This window comes from Eulemur rufifrons, chromosome 2, assembly GCF_041146395.1.
Source record: "Eulemur rufifrons isolate Redbay chromosome 2, OSU_ERuf_1, whole genome shotgun sequence".
NCBI lineage: Eukaryota > Metazoa > Chordata > Mammalia > Primates > Lemuridae > Eulemur > Eulemur rufifrons.
Genome location: NC_090984.1, coordinates 31,408,291 through 31,428,211, shown reverse-complemented (window position 1 = coordinate 31,428,211; position 19,921 = coordinate 31,408,291). Strand labels below are relative to the sequence as shown.

Below are 19,921 nucleotides of genomic sequence, written 5' to 3'. Positions count from 1 at the left end.
TCTGTGCATGGATGCAGTTCTGAAAATTCTCAGCCATTCCCCTCAAATATTGCTTCTCCTTTATTGTCTCTATTTCTTCCTTTCAAAGAGACCTATGTTAGGATTTTTTTTTTTATCCTCTTTTACTTATCCTTTCTTTCATATTGCCATGTCTTTGTCATTCTATGGTACTCTAATTTTTTTCAGCTCAGTCTTTCAAGTCTTCAATTCTCTCCTCAGCTGTGTGCAATCTGCTGTTTAACCCATTTGTTGAAGGTTGTATTTTGTTCGTTTTTTTTTTTTTTTTTTTTTTTTTTTTTGAGATAGAGTCTTGCTCTGTTGCACTGGCTAGAGAGCAGTGGCATCATAATAGCTCACTGCAACCTCAAACTCCTGAGCTCAAAACATCCTCCTGCCTCAGCCTCCTGAGTAGATGGGATTACAGGTATGTGCCACCACATCCAGCTAACTTTTTCTATTTTTTGTAGAGACAGGGTCTTGCTCTTGCTCTTGCTCAGACTGGTCTCAAACTTCTGATCTTAAGCCATCCTCCTGCCTTGGCCTCCCAGAGTACTAGGATTATAGTCATGAGCCATTTCACTCAGCCTCATTGACTTTTAAATTTCAACAATTATATATCGAATTTCTTTTGAATTTTTAAAAGTTATATCTATCTGGTTCTTTTAAAATTTTGCCTGGTTATTTTTGACATCTCTTCTTGCTTGCTCATTCTTGTGATTCTACCTTTTGTTTCTATATACATTCCACTTATTTTGTAGTCAAAATTTGATCACTTCAATGTCTTATGTCCTTGAACATTTAAATCTTGCTAGTCTCTCACTGAGATGCTGATGTGTGCACTTGCCTCTAGGAGGTCCTCCTATTTAATTTAATTTAATTTTTTTTTTTTTTTTTTTTTTTTTTTTTTTTGCTGCTCACAGCTCTAGCTCTAAGTTCAATTCACTAGCTTTTGGGGGTGGAACAAGTGGTGCTGAAAGAGTTATTATCTTTAAAGATTTCTCAATTCCTATGAGCCCAGAAGACATTTTTTTCTCAAGAACCCAGTTTTGTAGTGGGAGAGCCTTTTGGAATACCTTGTCCACCACATGACTGAAAGCTGGCACTAACTTTTTAACCCTGGCTCTCAAGTTGAAATTTCAAAGGAATGGTGGGAATAAGGGAAAGTGGTTATAATATGTTGCTCAGGGATCTTGGGAAAGAAAGTCATCATAATTTAGGCAGGGGCTTAGAGAAGTTGCCCTATATGTCTGTAAGGTGCAAACAAAACCATACTGGCTAACAAGAGCCAATGATGTGCATCTCTTCCCAACTCTATATTCAATGACAACATGTTGGTATCTTGAAACTGGCCAATGATATAAACTAAGGATCTTTTTTTTTTTTTTTTTTTTTTTTTTGAGACCTGATTGTTAGACATTTATCAGCAGACCACTGGGAAAAATCGTCCACAGTCTGGTACCACTCATCGATAACCCACTCATACCAACAGTCTGGTGTGAACTCTTGGATCCATTCAGAGTGGACAGTGACTTGCCCCTGATAAATGCACTCATTCTGGTCTTACTCTTCTGCTATGGTATCACAGATCCTGGGATGTGTTCCTCCTCCACCCTAGCTCACTTCCCACCCTGATTCAGAGACTTTTCCCACCCCCAACAGCAGCCCTTTGTCCCTCACTGACTCAAGGTCATGACTGATCCAAATGACTTTGCCAGTGTGGATATCTTGTCTGAATAGTCTTTCAGAGCTGTCTTATATGACTTGCTTTACAGTTAATCACATCCTGTCTTGCAACACCCGTTCCATTATTGCTATGAATTTCTAGTTGAACTATTATTATTTAACAATTGGTATAAATTTAACTGATAAACATACATTTTTACCACATATATGAGGCAGCAACTGCTCTCTCAAACTTCTGATGTCTGTGTCCCAGGTTTAAGTTGGCTCTGCCACCAACTTGTGATCCTCAGTGTGTCATTCTGAATGTGGCTCACTCAGTGCACCATGCAATAGGTGAAGAATAATCTTGGTTGACCTTAAATAAAATCCCCCAGCCCTCCATTTCCACATTAAACTAGACCAGATGATCTGAAAAGATCCTTCCAGCACTCTTATTTGGTGGTGTTTTTTTTTTTTTTTATTATTATTAATGTCTGTACCCCAGGATGGAGTTATTTGGTGGTTTGATGTCTTGTTTCCACAACTAAACTGCAAGCTCCTTGAGGGTCTTCTTAGAGAGAAAACCAGGTATAACAGAAGGAGCGTAGGCTTTGATGTTGGCCGTATCTGTATTTGAATCTCAGCTCCACCACCTACTGGTTGTGTTGCACTTGAACAAGGCACTTAATGGAGAAAATAATTAAATCTGGTTCATGAAGCCATTTGAGGATTACCTGAGACAATGACTATAGCGTGCAAGACACAGTGCCTGGCACATAGCAAGGGCTCCCTGCCCTGAGGTCTGTGGGAGCTAATATATGTGGCTTGAGAATCCAACAGGATGGATGGTCTAACACTTTCCATTTTTCTTTTTGATTAGACTGTGGTCAGAAGCTTGAGCGCCTAGATTTTGAGGAGACCACACTTTCCGTCCACCTCTAAGGCCACTCCAACTCCCAAATAGATGGTGGTTCTATCTATTCCTTTCCCCTCTGCAGGGCTGTTTCTTCATGACTCTCAACCTCTAGCCAAGTCACAAAAGGGGGCTTCTAGGGTGCAGAACAGGCAGGGGCCTGGGCCAAGGATGAGAGAAACAGAGGGAAGAGAAAGCGGCCAGGGCTCCACTGGAGCTGGGCACCCCCATGCATGAAGAAACGCCAGGCAACAAGAGAGGCAAATAGGTACAGCTGGCAGATGGCTTCTTTTTCCTTTTCAGGAAATCAAGCTATTTTAGAGAAGGTTGAGTTTATGGGAATACAAGAGGGTGAGGCAATTAAATCTTCACAATAAACTCATCTAAGAGGAGGTGGTGGGGCCAGCTCTGGGAGGATTTAACTCTGCAAAGGCCTCTAGCCCTAAGTGTATACCCCACCCCGAGCCCCATTGGGTGCTCAAAGCCTGCACCTGCACCCTCATGCAGAGGCCCAGCAAGGCATTTCCTTCTCCACCCATTAGGTCTCTAGGGGATGTCCCCAGGCATCAACTCTCAGCCCAGAGGCCATAGCCCTGGACACAGGTTTGTTCCAGGGATTTCTCTACCTTTGGTGCCAGATTCTTGGCCTGAAACTCACCAACAAATTCTGGCGTCCCAAAAATGCTCTTAAATTCAACTCCATCTTCTATTTCATGAGCCAGGCCAAAGTCAATCAGCTTGATGTGTGGAATGGGAATATTCTTGTCTAACAACATAATGTTTTCTGGCTGGAGAACAAAAAAAAAAAGGAAGGAAGGAAAAAAAAAAAAGGTGGTAATTAAAGCCCTGTTTTGTGTTTTTGCTTTGGGGTTTGGGACGCGGTTTGGGTTTTCCTTTTTAGGAGACTAAAACAGCATAAACTCTTTCTTGTTTTTGTGTCCTCAGTCTTCCCCTGTGAACTCAAAAACAGGCATAGTGCTGAGGGCAAGGCCTGGGTTTTACCAAACCTTTTGCTAACAGCAGAACTGAAGCCTTCAGTTTTAATCTCCCTTCTGTCTCTGAGTGGCAGATCCCTTTAATGCAGTGCCTCTGTTTCCTGATCTGTCAAATGAGATACTTGCAGCATTTCCTGTAAACAAAACTGCCACCTCTGTGTGAGTATGATGGGGATGGGGCATCGCGGCTCAGCCTCGCCTTACTCAGGCTCACTGACCTTGGTCTTCCTGACCACCCCTTTTCCCCGGCCCGCCAGCTTCCTGTTGACAATGCTCCCCTCCTCTAGACTAACTGCGTGGCTCACATTTCTCTGGGTTTAACTAATTTTGGCCCTCAGCAGGACACAGGGAAAAAAATGCACCCAATTTCCAGGGAAAATACCAGCTGCTCAGGCTATTTCCAGCCCAGCAAACAGCTGCCAGGTCTGACACAACAATGTGGGTTGCTGGGGGTGGAGGGACAGCCCCTCACACATCCCAGGAGCCTGGTCCTCACACACCCAGACTCCCGGTGAGGCCAGAGCAGGAACCGAGCTGTCCCTTCTCACCCCCACCCAACCACTCAGATGATGAAGTGGGTGAGCAGGTCCCTCTGCTTCACCCTCTTTCTCCCACTCCCCACGACTGTCCTGCACTCCATTCAAAACGGAATGTCCTGAAAACACATCCACACTAAAATGTGCACACAAACGTTCACAGCTGCATATTCACAACAGCCCCAGAGTGAAAACACCCCAAGGTCCATCAGCTGATGAATAGATAAACCAAATGTGATAGAGCCACACCACCGTACAGTATTTGTATGTGAATACTATTCAGCCATAAAAAGGAATAAAGTCAAACAAAAACAAAAAGGAATGAGGTACTGACACCTGCTACAGCAGGGATGAGTCTTGAAAGCATCACGCTAAGTAAAAGAACCAGTCACAAAGATCACATATATGATTCCATTTCTATGAAATATCCAGAACAGGCAAATCCATAGAAACAGAAAGTAGATTAGCAGTTGCCGAGGACCGGGGGAATGGAGGAACGGGGAGTGCCTGCTAACGAGTACATGGCTGCTTTTTGGGGTGATGAAAATGTTCTAAAGTTGATTCTAAAATTATCCTATAAATGACTATGGTGTTGGTTATATAACTTGGTACATGGCATACATTAAGTAAGTGAATTGTATGGCGCATGTGAATTATATCTCAGTATAGCTGTTAAATAAATAAATGTTTAAGAAAATTAAATATCCCTGTTTCTCAAAGCACCGAAGGATTTCCCACCTTGCACCTTTGCCCACACCACCTGCTTTGGGGCTCCCTGGAAGGCCTTCTGATCAATCTCTGCCCATCGAAACCCTAGCTGGGCTCCAAAGTCCAGCTCAACCCACCTCATCCTTGAAGACTTCCCTCAGAAGCCCCAACCCCCCCCCACCACCACCACCAGGAGTGACCCTTCCCTCCCCAAGGTCCCTTCAGGCTTATTTGAACATTTCTGTTACGACATTTAGCATGCTCTCCCTTGTCCAACAGTCCTTTGCTGTCTGTCTTAGCCCCCTACCAGAGCTGTCCGCAGCTGGAGGGAAGACTCAGACCATTGCATCTTTGCCCCTGCGGTACAGAGCACAGCGGCAGGCTCCTAGCTATTAGCTGAGCTGATACTGCATCTGGACTGAAGCCTTACCCCAGGTGCTCTGGCTCCCTGAAGTCTCTGTGACCTCCCAGCTGGAAACTTTCACTCAAGGGAACTGGTTGAGGCCTTCCCTTGCTTTTTTTTCCCTCTTAAAAAAATACACACACACACACACACACACACACACACATTTCCTGTTGCATTTTTTAAGCTTGTTTATTCATTCTTCCCCCCTGGAGATTACTCTCAACATTATTTTGAAAATGTGTCAAAGTCTTTTTCCGAAGGCAAAGCAGATGCTTAGGCTCTGCAGAAGGGTGTGAGGGTGGGGAGGTAAGAAGACAGGATCCAGGCAGGTGGCCCCACTCCAGTGCCTCCAACCTAGCCCGCTGGTGGCTGCACATGGACCCCAAGAGTCCTAGCACCCCATGCAGTGAGCTGCACCCTCCCTACCACCCACCATCTTCCAGGCAGGCAGCTGCTCCCTCCATTCTTAGGAACTTCTCCTGTCCTCTAGAGGAAAAGGCCGGAGAACCCTCTCTAGGGCTAAGGGACAAGGCCCAGGCCCTGTTGACCACCACAGCTCAGGGCTCAGGATACCACCACCGAACACACTGATGGGGGAACCACAGTGGGCAGAGGGGGACACACCAGACCTGGTGATCCCCAGGACTATGGGGAAGCAGGGCTGAGGCGGGGAGGAGAATTGAGGCTGAGATTTCAAAGGCAATGCTCCCTCGGGGAGGTGAGAAGGCTCCTAGCCCCACATCCGCTCCCCTCTGTGGCCCACGGCCCAGGGGAAAGAGCTCTCCACTGGCTTATGAGAACCTTAGGGCAAGGACACGTTTTGTCACATGAGTCTCATCTGTCCTCCGCCCCACCCTAAACCTAACACAGAGCAGGTGATCCCTCTGCTTGGAACACTCTCCCTGCACTACCCCCATCCCAAACCTGGCTAATTCCTCTTCACATTTCAGTAAAAATAGCACCTCCTCCAGGAGGCCTTCCCTGCTCCCCCCATGCTGTGCCCACCACCTCCTCCATTCCCAAAATACCTTGTACTTCCCTACTGCAGTGCTTCTCACACTATCGAGCTGATCTGCTTACTTACCTGTCACCCTCCACTAGGCTGAGAGCTTCCCAAGGATTTTGTTTCTCTCGTCACCCCAGAGCTTGGGATATAGCCTGGTATCCACTAAGTGCTCAATTAACGTTCCATGAGTGAAGACAGGTGCCATTTATGCAGCCCTTACACTATATAGGACCTAACACTAACTAAGCACATGACATACTTTATGTTTCATTGAACTCTCTCAGCTAACTTAAGCGGTGGGTGTCATCATTCCTCTTTAACAGAAAAAGAAACCAAGACTATAATACCAGCTCATAGACAGAAGGATTTTAACCTAATCTGTCAGATCCCAAAGCTTATACTCCTAACCACTAAGTGATCCCCCTTCCTTGCTTCTCAAGGCTCTTATCAATCTGTCCCGGGGAGAAGCAGGAATGCCCCTTGGGCCTGGCAACCCGGGGCAACCTAGTGCCTGGCTCTGGCACCTGCTTCCCACCCCCAGGATGCCTTTTCTTCTGGTGACATTTTCACACAGGTGAGTAGCCCCTGACCCCACCCCTGGCCTGGCCCTCAGAGCCTCAGGAGCTCCTGGGCTGGACATCCTCATTTCAGATGAGAAAACAGAGGTCCTGGCCAGGTACCCAAGCTGGATCTGGGTAAAGGGATGTGGCCTGGGGGGTTCAGGCTGGGAGGTGGCTGTGGGACAGCAGGGACGTTCTGTTGGGTGATCAGGACCTGGGTTTTGTCTCCACCTCACACTCACTGTGAGGGCCATTGGGATCACACACACCTGCAGACTCAGACCTGCCCTGACTGGAAGTGAACAGGCCATGGGCTCCCTGCCACTGAACGATGTTTCTGGTTCCTTCCCAGGCCACCAAGGTGATTCCAAGGCTGTCCCAGGGATTTGGACCCCCATATCTGCAGCTCCTTCTTGCTGTTTCAACCTCCACTAATAGCCTGGTGATACTCTGGAAGCAGGGCAGAGACTTACACAGCATGTTTACCATGTGCTATAGATTGCTGTAGCACATTTACACTAGTGCTCTATGTGATCCTTGCAGCCACCCTGAGTGCTAGGTACCATTATGAACCCCATTTCACAGATGAGAAAACTAAGGCTCAGAGAGCTAAGTAATTTGCCCAAGGTGCAACAGCTCATAATGTCAAAGTTGGAGCCCGGTTCGGGGCGGGGGGGCTTCCCCCAGCACTTGTTACTTTCTCCCCACCACATCACCCAGTCTGGTTAAGTATCTTCCCTGGTCCCATTGGCCAGTGGAGAAAGCCCAAATGCCCTGCCTGATATTTGAGGGATCCGAGGCACCAGCTGCCCCTGCCCCCTGTCCGGCCTCACCGCCCGCCACTTGCCTGTACCTGCCCTCTATCCCCTCAGGGTGGGTATTTCCACCCAGAATGACATCTCGATTCCATCCTTTGTTCTGGCTGTTCTTCTAGCCAGGAATGCCTTTGCTACTCCTCACACTTGCAGAGCCTATTCCCCATGCCCCTGCCTCCTTCTACTCCCTTACTTTTCAATGAAGCTTCTTCCCCTGACCTTGGGCTCTAACCTCAGCACAGATGATGCTTGCTGGCATCCTAAGCTGTAGGCTGTCTCTCATACGTGATGCCACTTTTCCTAGGTGGTGGCCATTTCCATGGGAAAATTCAAGTTGGCTTTAGGGTTCCGGGCATCCCCTATGGTGTCTTGCATCCTGCACTTTTCATTAATATTTGCTGAAGTGAACTGAAAGAATCCAGAGCCAGAGACCGTCCGCCACCACTAGGGGCGCCAGAGCGCACTCCTCCCATAGGGCTGTAATAGGGCTGGGTCAGGAGGGAACAGCACTAAGAGAGGGTCCAAAAGGTAGCCCAAGGGCCAGCAAAGCAGCAGTTCCCCAAGGATTTGGTCTAAGTTTCTCTGCTTCCTCTCCCACAAACAGAGCTGAGTGGTGAAGAAGACCAAGGGCCTGCGGATAGGAAACCGCATTCCAGCTTCACCACCCAAGGCTGCGTGAGCTTAAGCAGGCCACTTCCTTTCTATGGGCCTCAGCCCCCCACCTCTAAGTTAGACACTGGATGACATCCAAAGCCCTTCGAGCTCTAGGCTTTGCAATTTCAAAGTGACACAACATCTTAAGCTGGATGGGAAAATCCATGATTTTGGGCTCTGGGCCCTAAGCAGCACATGTAAAGGCTCAGGCCTCCTGGCCCCAGGTCAGGAAGGAAGAACAGGCTGCTGGGCCCAAGCCCGAGCGCCCTCTGGGGTAGTATGATCCTATCCATACTCCCCGCTCCTATCATTCTCCTCCAGTTTTATTTACTTCAGCCAAATACTTCACCCACACACCTGACATCACCTCCAAAGCATGGCTGGAGGCAGGAACCACATTCCTGTAGCTGCTGCCACTGCCTACCTAGCTCAGGGCCTTGGAGCTTTCACCAGGAGGTTGACCTGCCCTCACCTGTCAAAACAGACCCATCCAGCTCAGCCCACCAGGCAGGAACCCGTGGGAGAGGCCAATGTGCCCCTTCATGTCCTAGTGGATCTGGCCAGAGGTGCCTGCTGTGGTGCCAACTGGAAGCTAGTCCTCCGGGGAAGACCCATGTCCCCAGCACAGCAAGCCCGGGAGCCTGTGCAGGATGAAGTCACCCTTAGGGGGATGTGTAATAAAGCACAAAGGACGGGGGCTGGGAGTCAGGTCTGGGTCCAAATCCCAGCTCTGCCACTCACAATCTGAAACCTGCGCAAAGTCACTGGACCTCTTGCAGCCTCGGTTTCCCATCTATAAAATAAAGACAGTATCTACCAAGGCGTAGGGTTGTTCTGAGGATTCAGAGAGATGGTCCATGTAAGGAGCAGCACCCAGCAAGATTTCAGAGAACAATGGCTGTGTTTGTTCATTCTTTTCTGGGATGCAGCATTAGCAGTCGATCCTGGGAGCTCAGACTGAACCCTGCTGAATCACCTGCACTCAGCTGAGGGACGTGCCCTTTCACACACCCACCTCCTCCTCCCCACTCCTCTTCTGCTTCCTTCCTCCCACCCCATTTCACCTCTAACCTCACAATGCTGGGGCTGCAAGGGACCTCAGAGATCATTTAGTCTCTTCATGTTGCAGAGCAACCCAGAGAGGTCAAGAAACTGCCAACATCACTGAGCAAGGAGCAGAACCCAAGTCTGCTGGTCCCCTGCCCAGGGCCCTCTCCAGGTACCTGTGTGGCCTGCCTGCTGCCGAGTGAGGTCTGTGCTACGGGGACAAGGAAGCTGCCTGTGCACCTTCACAGGCAACATCAGGCACAGCTCAGATTATTCAGGCAGTGCCGGGCAATCAGAGGAAGCAAAGCCACCTGCTACTGGGCCTCTGTGGACAGGTGTCCAAGGTACACCTCTCTCCTGGCACACTGTTGACGGGACCACAGGCAGCCCCTCCCCACAAGTCTCCAGCGTGGCCCATGTTCAAGATCCACCTTAGCCTGGCTGAATAGGCCCTCTTGCCCCCCTCCCACCTCCAGCCAGCTCCCTCTCTGCTGTCCCTGCCACTGCCTCACCACCCCACCCCACTCTGCAGTTCACCCCGCCGGAACGCCCTTCCTGACAAGCTCCTTCTCCCCCTCACCTCCCAGCTCTGACACACTCACACCTGAATGTCTTCTGTAACCCCCTCCCTCTGACACAGAGTTAGTTGTTCCCACCCAAGGGCCTGTGTGGCACCCTGTACATGCCTCTGTCCCTACATGTCTGTCCTCACTGTGCTAAAGCCCCACGAGGGAGGACGGGGCCTTGCCTCTATTTCCACCCGAGTGGCTGGCATTGTAGTGTGTACTCAGTTACTGTTTACTGGATAAATGAATGGATGAACCAACGCAGTCCCATATGCATCTCCTGCACATCCTGCTTTTAGAGAATCAACATAGATAACGGCTAAGGGACAGGTCTTGGAATCTGGGTTCAAATCTCAGTTCTGCCACTTACCAGCAGCCTGACGCTGGGCAAGTTACTTAACCTCTCTCAGCTTAGGTTTCTCCCCTATAATTAGGAATAATAATAAAATCTAACTCAAGAAGGTTACTATGAGGATCAAACAAGGCACATAAAGTAGCCCGTAGTTATCATCTTTGTGACTATTTCCTTGATTATATCTCTCCCTGCCAGAATGAGAATCTTTTTTTTTTTTTTTTTTTTTTTTTGAGACAGAGTCTCACTTTGTTGCCCAGGCTAGAGTGAGTGCTGTGGCATCAGCCTAGCTCACAGCAACCTCAAACTCCTGGGCTCAAGCAATCCTCCTGTCTCAGCCTCCCGAGTAGCTGGGACTACAGGCATGCGCCACTATGTCCGGCTAATTTTTCTATATATATTTTTTTAGTTGTCCAGATAATTTCTTTCTATTTTTTTAGTAGAGACGGGGTCTTGCTCTTGCTCAGGCTGGTCTCGAACTCCTGACCTTGAGCGATCCACCCGCCTCGGCCTCCCAGAGTGTTAGGATTACAGGCGTGAGCCACCGCGCCCGGCCCAGAATGAGAATCTTTATCATCTGCCTATTGAACTCCTACCCATCTTTCCAGGCCCTGCCAAAATCCTGTCTCCTCCAGGAAGCATCATCTGAATGTGCAGCCCGGCCCTCCTTCCCTCCTCCAGCCCTACTCACGCAGCAACCTCAGTGACCCAGACTGCCAAGAGTTCTGAGTTTTGCCTCCCACACTAGATCACACACTTGCTGAGGGCAGGGCCTGCTTCTCCCCCTCCTCCTGTGTTCCTCCACACACCCAGCCTGGCAGTTCATGTAGAGCAAAATGTGTAGCACTTCACAGTTTACAAAGTAGTCACACTCATCTCATTTGATCCTCACTCCGTGAGGCAAGCACTGCCATCACTGTTTTCACAGGTGAAGAAACCAAGGCACGAGAGGTTAAGTATTTGCCCAGCTGGTAGGCAGTGGAGCTGAGATTCAAATGCAGGCTGCCCCAAATCCTGGGTGTGTTCCACTCTCCCACATTATCTCCCTTCTTCCAGTTGATGCAAGAGTGCCTTCTGGGGTCACCCCTGCCTGCTAGCAAAGTGTGCCTCTCTGACCCGGCTCTGGTGCTTCATCAATTTGCTGCTCAGCTCCAGGTTTTTCCCAGAAAGCCACAGCTGTGCCTTAGGGAAGGGCCTGAACTCAGATGCACTTGGATTTGCTAAACCACAGCCTCTGGCCACTCACCCGCTGCATGGCTCTGATCTCCCGCTGCCCTCCTGGGTAAAGCAGGAAAGAAAACCACGGCCTACTCTGCACGTTCTCATGGGATAGAGGCAGAGAAATAAAATATCACTTTCAAGGCCATTCTAGGACCACTGGCCTTCAACCTTGGGCCAGTCGGCGCACTGGCACTATGGTCTATGCTCCACAAGTAGCAATTGCTGTGGGCTCTCCCCGCACACCCCTTTATCAGACCCTCGAAGCCACCAGGTGAGATCAAGATGGATGTTGCCTCCATCTAACCAGTGAGGAACCTGGGCCAATCCAGGCATTCTAAGCCCCAAGCTGTGCTTTGGGGGCCCCCATCTGTGCTAACTGTGTATCACAATCCCCTGGGGACAGTATTAAAAACACCAAACCAACTAAATCCAACTCAACCAGGAGTAGGGTTCCAGAATCAGAATTGTAAAGCTCTGCAAGGAAGTCAAAATCAGTGTGTGCAAAACCAGTGTTAAAGAGGGCTCTGTCATCAGACATGGGTTTGAGTTCCACTTCTGCCCCATGCTAGCTGTGCGACCTTGGCAAGTCACTCATCTCTCTGAGCCTTGGGCCCCTCATCTGCAAAAGGGGAATATGGTAAGGGGTTCTGAGGAGGCACAATGAAGCCCTAGGAGCCCTCTAGGAACCTCCCCTTTCTATAAAATGGGTGTGACCAGAGGGCTTCCTTCATAGGCTTGTTGTGTGGGCAAAATGAGCAAATGCACGCAGAGCATTTAGAGAAGAGCCTGCATGTATATTAAGTGCTCAACAAACACTGGCTGCCATTACTATTTTCACACCACTGCTGCCACCACCACACTTCAGCCTGAGTACAGCACCGTCCTGTTCACAAAACGCTTTTGCTTATAGGGTCTCAGAAAACCAGGGGTGTGTTGGAGCCTACTGGCTCATGAGAGTGGATTAGTAAATTTGCAGGAATTTTGTGAGCTAGTTGTTAAACACGGCTGTTATTAAAAATTAAATTATATAAAACAAAACATAAATGTTAAAAAACTATAAATACTTAACACTTGTAACCTCCTTTTAAAAAAATCTATAATTTAGAATTTCCATGTTAAGCTATTTCAGCTTCTGTGTCTGTATCCCATACACCGATACTACGTAATGGTGCGCCGCCGCACGCCTCTTCCCAACTTCAGCGAGTGACATCGTGTCGGTACCTTGAACTGAGCCATGGTGGGTGTATTTTTACCCTGGAAATGAGCAAACTCTACAAATCAAGGCTTGACTTATTGCCTTCTCGAGTCTAGACTTAAAGTTGATGGGCAAGACTACTTAATAACACAGATTAAATGTAAAAGGGTGCTGTGTCTATAGCCATTGTTTTGTGACTAGCACAGAAAATAGAGGAAATAGTCTTTCAATATTCAAATACATTGTTCAGTTCAGCCAAGTCATGTCATTGAACAAGTGCCAACACATGTTTTCATTGTTTCATTTTCACCTTACTTCTTAATGTAAACAAAAGTATCAACCAACATTCTTGTCAGAACCACACTCATTCGTCAGCTGCAGCCATCGCTGGCCGCAGATACAAGAGTTTGGCAGGAACCAAGGAAAGTGTACTACAAGAATCAATTGGCTATATGGAATTTACAAGAAAAAATATTATATGTGTTTTATTCTTTGCAAATTGTGTTACAAACCTTTGTATCAGTCAAATTTATACGCTTACGTGTGTATGTTTGTGTGTGTGTATGAGTGATGAGTGTGTGTACATGATTTTTTTTTTCCCCAGAGATCTTGCTGTTACCAGAATATCCACTGCCCAGAACCTCAGTAAAGTAGGTTACTGTCTGAGTTTTCTGATGAGGAAACTGGGGAACAAAGAAGTTAAGTAACTTATTCAAGGCCACACAACTAGTAAGTGGTGGAGCCAGGTTTGAGCCCAAGTCTTCTGAGTGCCAAGATACCTGCTCTTTCTACCTCTGAGATGCTTCCAGAATTAGGTCCCTTCATTCCTACTGAGAGTAGCTGCAGTGGCAGGGCTCAGGGCGGGGCTGTGAATGGAACTTAACAGGCACTGTTTGAACACAGGGTGCTTCAGTGGAGATCAGGTCCGGGCAGGGGTTCAGAGTGGAGGGCAGTGGATACTAGGGAGGAGCAAGAGGCCTTTGAGCACCTAACCATGGTGGGGAAGGAAATACGGACAAAAGAGTGAGAAGGTATTGAATTTTTCAGTTTTCTCATTTGAAAAATGGGGATCGTGATAATTAGTCCAACCCCTATCAACCTGGGTTTTGAGACCCTGGGAATTCCACAGTGTCCTGCCATCCTGGGAATCTGCCCAGCCTACTGGCTGGAAAATGCCACCTATTCCTCTTTGGATAGTTCTGTGCCCACCTCCCTTTCTGAATCCCTCTGGAGGCAAGAGAGGAACAGGGAGAAATGTGGGCCAATAGGAAGGCTAGCTTGAAATTCATCACCAACAATTGTAAAGAGCTACAGAGTTTTCAGGGCCCTTTTGTAACACTGATATATCCCTGGTCCCTCACTCCACGCCTGTGGGACAGGAAGAAGAGGCAACATTACCTCCACTTGCAGGCCAGGAAAGGTCAGAGATGTGACCTTCCCAACATCACACAGCAGGCGGGGGACTCAAATGCAAGCTCAACCCCCAGTCCCCTCCTCTTCCCACTATGCTACGTGGCCTCCTGCTGAATCAGCTGGTTGGTTCAATGCCCCTCATTACAAAGCATCTATATTTCAATTCTTTTAATAGTTGCTCTCCACAGTTTAATTTTTGCCACAATTTGTTATCTTTCCCTCAACCATTCAGGAGTTCAGTGTCCTCAGTTCATTTCTCCTCCCTGTTACCCTAGGGGGGCCTTTCAGTGGTTGATGGGGCAGATGGCTAGGGCCCCAGGCTCACAGTCTGATCCAGGGGGCTGAGATGCACGGGGCCCACAGGTGTACTCTGAGGCTGGGGCACAAGCTAATCCTTGAGCATAAAGAGAGGAAACAGGGTCCAACCCTCAGAGTACACACCTGTCAGAGGGTAAGGAAAATCGGGAAAGATGTGTATAAAAGCTTCTAAAGCAAAGGAAAATCGTTTGAAGTAAATGTGTGCTGCTTGGGTTGAATGTAAAGTGAAAAGCAGGGAGAAATCATGAAAGTATTAAAATAGTATAGTTTTGTTTTTTTTTTGTTTTTTTTTTTTTTTTTAGACAGATTCTCACTCTGTCACCCTGGGTAGAGTACAGTGGCATAATCATAGCTCACTGCAACTTCCAACTCCTGGGCTCAAGTGATCCTCCTGAGTAGCTGGGACTATAGGCACACATAGCCACGCCTGGCTAATTTTTCTATTTTTGGTAGAGACAGGGGTCTCTCTCTTGCTCAGGCTGGTCTTGAATTCCTGACCTCAAGTGATCCTCCCGCCTTGGCCTCTCAGAGTGCTAGGATTACAGGCATGAGCCACCACGCCCAGCCGAAAGTAGTAGAGTTATCAGAACCTTAAAACACAAACATACCCATACGTGTGTATGTGTGCACCATTAACTGTTCATAAAAAGCTGGAGAAAATACATAAAATGTTAATAATGTTTTTTCAGAGAGTCTGTAGATAACTTCTTTGTATATTTCTGTATGCTTTTTATAATAGCACAAAAGATCATCAACATTTTTTTAAAAAGTTTATGGGGTATCATCGACTGATCTTTTCCCCTCATTATTATTGTGGCCACTAACTGGCTTACTCTCTCCCAACCATCATCTCCCTTGCCAGTAGAATTTTCTTACTAAATCAGAAATTGAATCATGTTTCTCCACCAACTAAAGGTCTTCCATAAATTATTGTTAATTTTCTTAAGTGTGATAATAGTACTGTGAGTCAGTAGGAGACTGACCTTAATCTTGGGCAATATGTATACACTGATGATATATGTGTGTGTGTGTGTGTGTGTGTGTGTGCGCGCGCGCGCGCTTTTTATATGTTTTTCATTTTTAAGGAGAGAAAGAAGTAAATCAAATGTGGCCAAATGTTGAATGTAGGAGGAAAGTGTAATAGTGCCCATTGTATTCTTCCAATTTCTTCAAATATTCTGAAATTTTTTCCAATAAAAAGTTTCAAGGGAAAAAGCCATCTATGGCTGTGACTGCCTACAGAAACTCTTTGGTCTGGCCCTGAACCTTTACAATCTCACCCTAACCCATCTCACCAGCTAAATCTCTGCCAAATCTCACCTCCACCCCATGCCTCCGGGTTTTAGTATGGAAGAGTTTCATTCTTAAGTTCAACTTTCAAACACATGCATATTCCATAGCAATTAATAAAATACAAATTAATTTAAGCATGAGGGATAACTTATTAGAAAGAGAACACAATTATTAGAAAGCAAAAACAGTGCAACCAGATGATAAATGAACTGTGTAAAGAATAAATTTGTGGCACGATACCGATCTTTCAATTAACCGTGTGTAAAGGCGTGTCCCTAAGGAAGTAAGATATCTGGACTGTGAATCCAGAATCTGGTGAAATAAAATCAGATGACCCCCAACTTTGCTTAGTGTTTCCTCATTGGCTAAGTTCAAGTCCCAGCCTTATCATTTAATACCTGTGTGATCTTGGACAAGTTACTTAACTTCTCTGAATCTCAATTGCCTTGTCCGTAAAAATCTCAATACCTTGTACTTCAACGAGGATCCAATGAGAAAACAGATGTGAAAGCATGCCATATTCCAGAAAGTTCCTGTACATTTAAAGTATTATCACTATATTTCTTATGAAAGTTTGACCAGCAGACCACATCATACCATGAACATAAGAACAGCCCAAAGGATGATTTAGGGCATAGAGGAATCTGGATTTGGGGAGTATCTTGCTCAGGAAGGAATTCACCCCTCTTAACACTATTTATATAAAGCACAAGCCCCCTCAGAGTTCTGGGTTACTGGCTTGCACACAATTTTAATCAATTCTTACAGCTTGTTTCTTGGCTTAAAATACCATCAGACTTGAGGACTATCTTCCATTTCTGGGTTCTCAAGTTGGATCAGGCTCAGGAGTGGGGGAAAGGACACACCCATACTCAGAGGGGAAATGCCCAAATCCAAAATAAACAAAACCACACAAAAATGCCCTCTGTAAGGCCTTTGTGTTGGGATCATGCACCAGGGTGAGGCTCCTGGGAGGTACTGAGCCCATTTCCGGGTGATGCGTCCTGCGGAAGGCACGTCTGAAGGCAGGTCTGGTGCTACCTGGTACTGAGGGGCAGGCAGCCCCAGTGTTGCTTCCATCTACGTCAATACAGGGCAGTATCATCTGCCCCACCACCTCCACCTCCCACATCAGCGGGCCTTTCTGCGGTGAGTGTACAACACACACTGAGATGGTCTCCACTCTGCTGAGGCAGAGAGCTCATCCCTTGGACATGAGCATTTGTTGATGAGAGTTGGTTAGCTTTTATTTCAGATGGTGTCCCCACTGAGTATCACTGTGCCCATCTCCTCGGAGATGGCAGGCCCCTGAAAGGCCGGTACCACAGCATGTTGATGTGTGGCGCTCTACCCCATGGTATAGGGTAGACCCTCAATAATTGTTCACATCAGTGAATGGAAATTTGCCTGCAACCTCATTTGCATTTTCCAGGTAAGACATGAAAGGGCCTTAGGCATCCATGTGTTTGGTCTTCACTTAAGCATCCATTCTTTCTTTCATTCCTTCACTCATTCACTCAACACTGAGCGACTCCCCATGTGTCAGGCACTGTGCAGCAGAAAGTGACTCAGTGACAAATGCTCTCAGCAGAAGTTTGTACAAAGGGCAACAGAAGCAGAGAGGCAAGTTAGTTCTTAGTTATGCTTTTGGGAGATGGCAGGAATGGCAAAGGCTTCCTAAGGGTGAGCAGGAAGTCTGTGAGCAGAAAACAAGGAAGAGCAGCAGCATCCTGGATGGGAACAGCATGAATAGAGGAGGAGAGAGGCCAGAACATGCATCTGTCATTTTGCTGCTTGGGGCTAGTTTTTTAGAGTGGGGAAAGGTGGATGCAGCCAGAAACTGGGGTAAGGCAGTGCAAGAAAGGCCCGAATGCCATGCTGAGAATGGGTTCACTTACCCTAAGGTGAGCAAAGACCCATCACAGATTCTTGGGCAAGAGCATGTCATGATCTGTTTTTACCAAGACTGCTTATCTTACATTAATTTGTCCATTTGTCTGCTCTCTGCAACAAGGCAGAGAACGTGCAGTAAGCAGGAACAGAGCCTGGCTGTCCCTAGCACAATGGCTGAACACAGGAGGAGCTTATCAAATAGCAGCTTGAGGAGAGCTCATTCGCATTCCAAAGGCAGGCCAGAGAATGATGCTCCTCCATCACCTGCTCCTTTAAGCTGGAAGGTAAGTGTGGAAAGCAAGTTATGTGTAGGGGTGTGGAGACAACATGGTGTCCATTTTCCTGGAGCAGCAAGGCTTGCCTGACTCGCTTGATGAGGAGTAACAGAATACAAGCAGGAGAGGAAAGCAAACGTCCCTCATGGAGAATGAAAATCAGGAAGAAAAATGTGGATTCTGTATGGTAGGAAACAACATGGAACCAAGAAGCTTCCTCTAAGCTACCAGCTGGACCTTCTGCCTGATCCCTTCCAGCTGGCAGGAAGTTCCATCCAGGGGGCACACAGACCCACATCCTGGCTCCAGGAGGTGTCTACCCAATCCCTCTGAGTTCCAGCTACTCATCACTCCCTGAAGTTGCCCAGCTGGGCCTGGGCCAAGGGACCTACCGGTGGGGGAGTCTGAGAGCTCAGAGTCTGCACAACTCTACAGATACATGACTGTGGTAGGGGTTTGCAGCATCCTCACCCTGCATGCATCCAGGGGAAACCCAGACTGTCTCCAGGTCATGGAAAATGTCCAGACCAAGCCCAGGAGCCAGATACAAGCCCCTGCCAGCAGTCCCACCTAGCAACCAACCTCAGCTCACTGCTGGGCAATTTAGAAGTGCACTGCCAGGGTTTGTTTTCCTAGTCTATCAGGGCCCAGAACACTGTAACAAGAACTGTGTTTTCTTTTCTTCTGTTCTGGGAAGGGAAATAATAACAACGGCTACTGTTACAGAGCACCTATTCCTTATTCAGCATTTGGTGCTGCTTCTCTCTAACCCTTACAACAACTCTGCCAGGTAGGTGTTATTATTTGCATCGAAGCTAGAAAACTGAGGTTTGGGTGCACTCTGATACCCAGCAGAGTAAGGATCAAACCCCTGTGTGTCTAAAGCCAAGTTAGGGCTTCCCTTAGCACAGCAAGCTGCCATAGAAACAAACAAAAACTCATGAACCTACTACAGCCATCAGGGCCTGCGGGCTCCAGCAACTCCTCCTACCTCTACCAGACCTACTAGGACAAAGACAAAGGAACTCATTTTGAGGCTGGTATCCTCGAGCCAGCAAAGACACAAGAAAACAAGTTAATTATCCATAGCAGTACCAGGAAGGAGATGCAGGTGCAATCCAGACAGACCGTTTCCTGCTTGGTGTATTCCCACCCTTAAGTTCCAAAGGCCTGCCCAGGCCTCACCCTCCTTGGTGAAGACTCCACAAGACGTCTTCTGTTGGAGGTATTAAAAATAGTATTAAAAATACTATGACAGTTGGCAAAAGGGAGGGGGGAGATTACGCTAAGGGGACTCACAGAAGGTCACCCCATGAGGCAGAGTATGAGCTGGGGCAGGGACCTATGTGTGGGACTGCTGGCACACCATACCCTCTCTGGGCCAGAGGCCCAAGCCAGAATTTGGGTGTCATCCTGGGCTCCGCCCTCTGCATCTCCACATCTAACTAGATACCTAATCAATCCTCAGATCAACCTCTGCAATAGATCTTGAATCTGTCCTCTCCTAACATGTCACCCAGATTACTGTGTTGTTCTCCTTGCTGGGCCCCCAGCCTCCCGGCCGTCCCCAGTCTATCCTCCCAGCCAGAGCGATCATTTTGAAACACACCCTTGCTCCCCTCACCTCGCTGCTTGCCTGGCCCCCGTATCTCTCAGGGTAAAGTGCAACCTCCTTGGCTTAGTGTTCACACCCTATGTCTGCTTCCCGCGCTCCTCCTGGCATCTTTCCCAGCCACTCAGCACACACTCCCTATGCCCGTACTTCCTAAATGCACTGCTCCGTTTTGTGACTCTACAATGCTGGCCTCTCTTCCATAGACGGCCAGTCCCCTTTGCTCCCTCCTGTCACTTGTTCAGAACTCAACTTAATACCACCTCTTCCAGGAAGCCCTCTCTGATACCCTAGTCTGACTTGGGTATCTTCTTCCGGCTCCCCAGCCCCCTGTGCTTCCTTCTATCAGAGCACTTAGGATTGCTGGTCCTTCTCTTCTGTCTCCTACACTAAATCCTCTGGAAAAGAGGAACTAAGCCCAGACAGGCCCTCAGTGGATTCTGCATCTCCAGCAACACTCAGGCACCCAGCACAGTGCTTG

The 19,921-nt window shown here is 47.7% G+C and overlaps 1 protein-coding gene across 2 annotated transcripts in view; it reads right to left on the bottom strand.

Annotated features, from left to right (window-relative positions):
* The window catches only part of DAPK2 (death associated protein kinase 2), a 110,035-nt gene that overhangs the window by 23,860 nt on the left and 66,254 nt on the right, over window positions 1-19,921 (bottom strand). For both annotated transcript variants that reach the window (XM_069482935.1, XM_069482927.1), the window contains exon 5: window positions 3,234-3,363. In XM_069482935.1, the coding sequence (XP_069339036.1) occupies window positions 3,234-3,363 (130 nt within the window). The remainder of the gene's footprint in view (window positions 1-3,233; window positions 3,364-19,921) is intronic.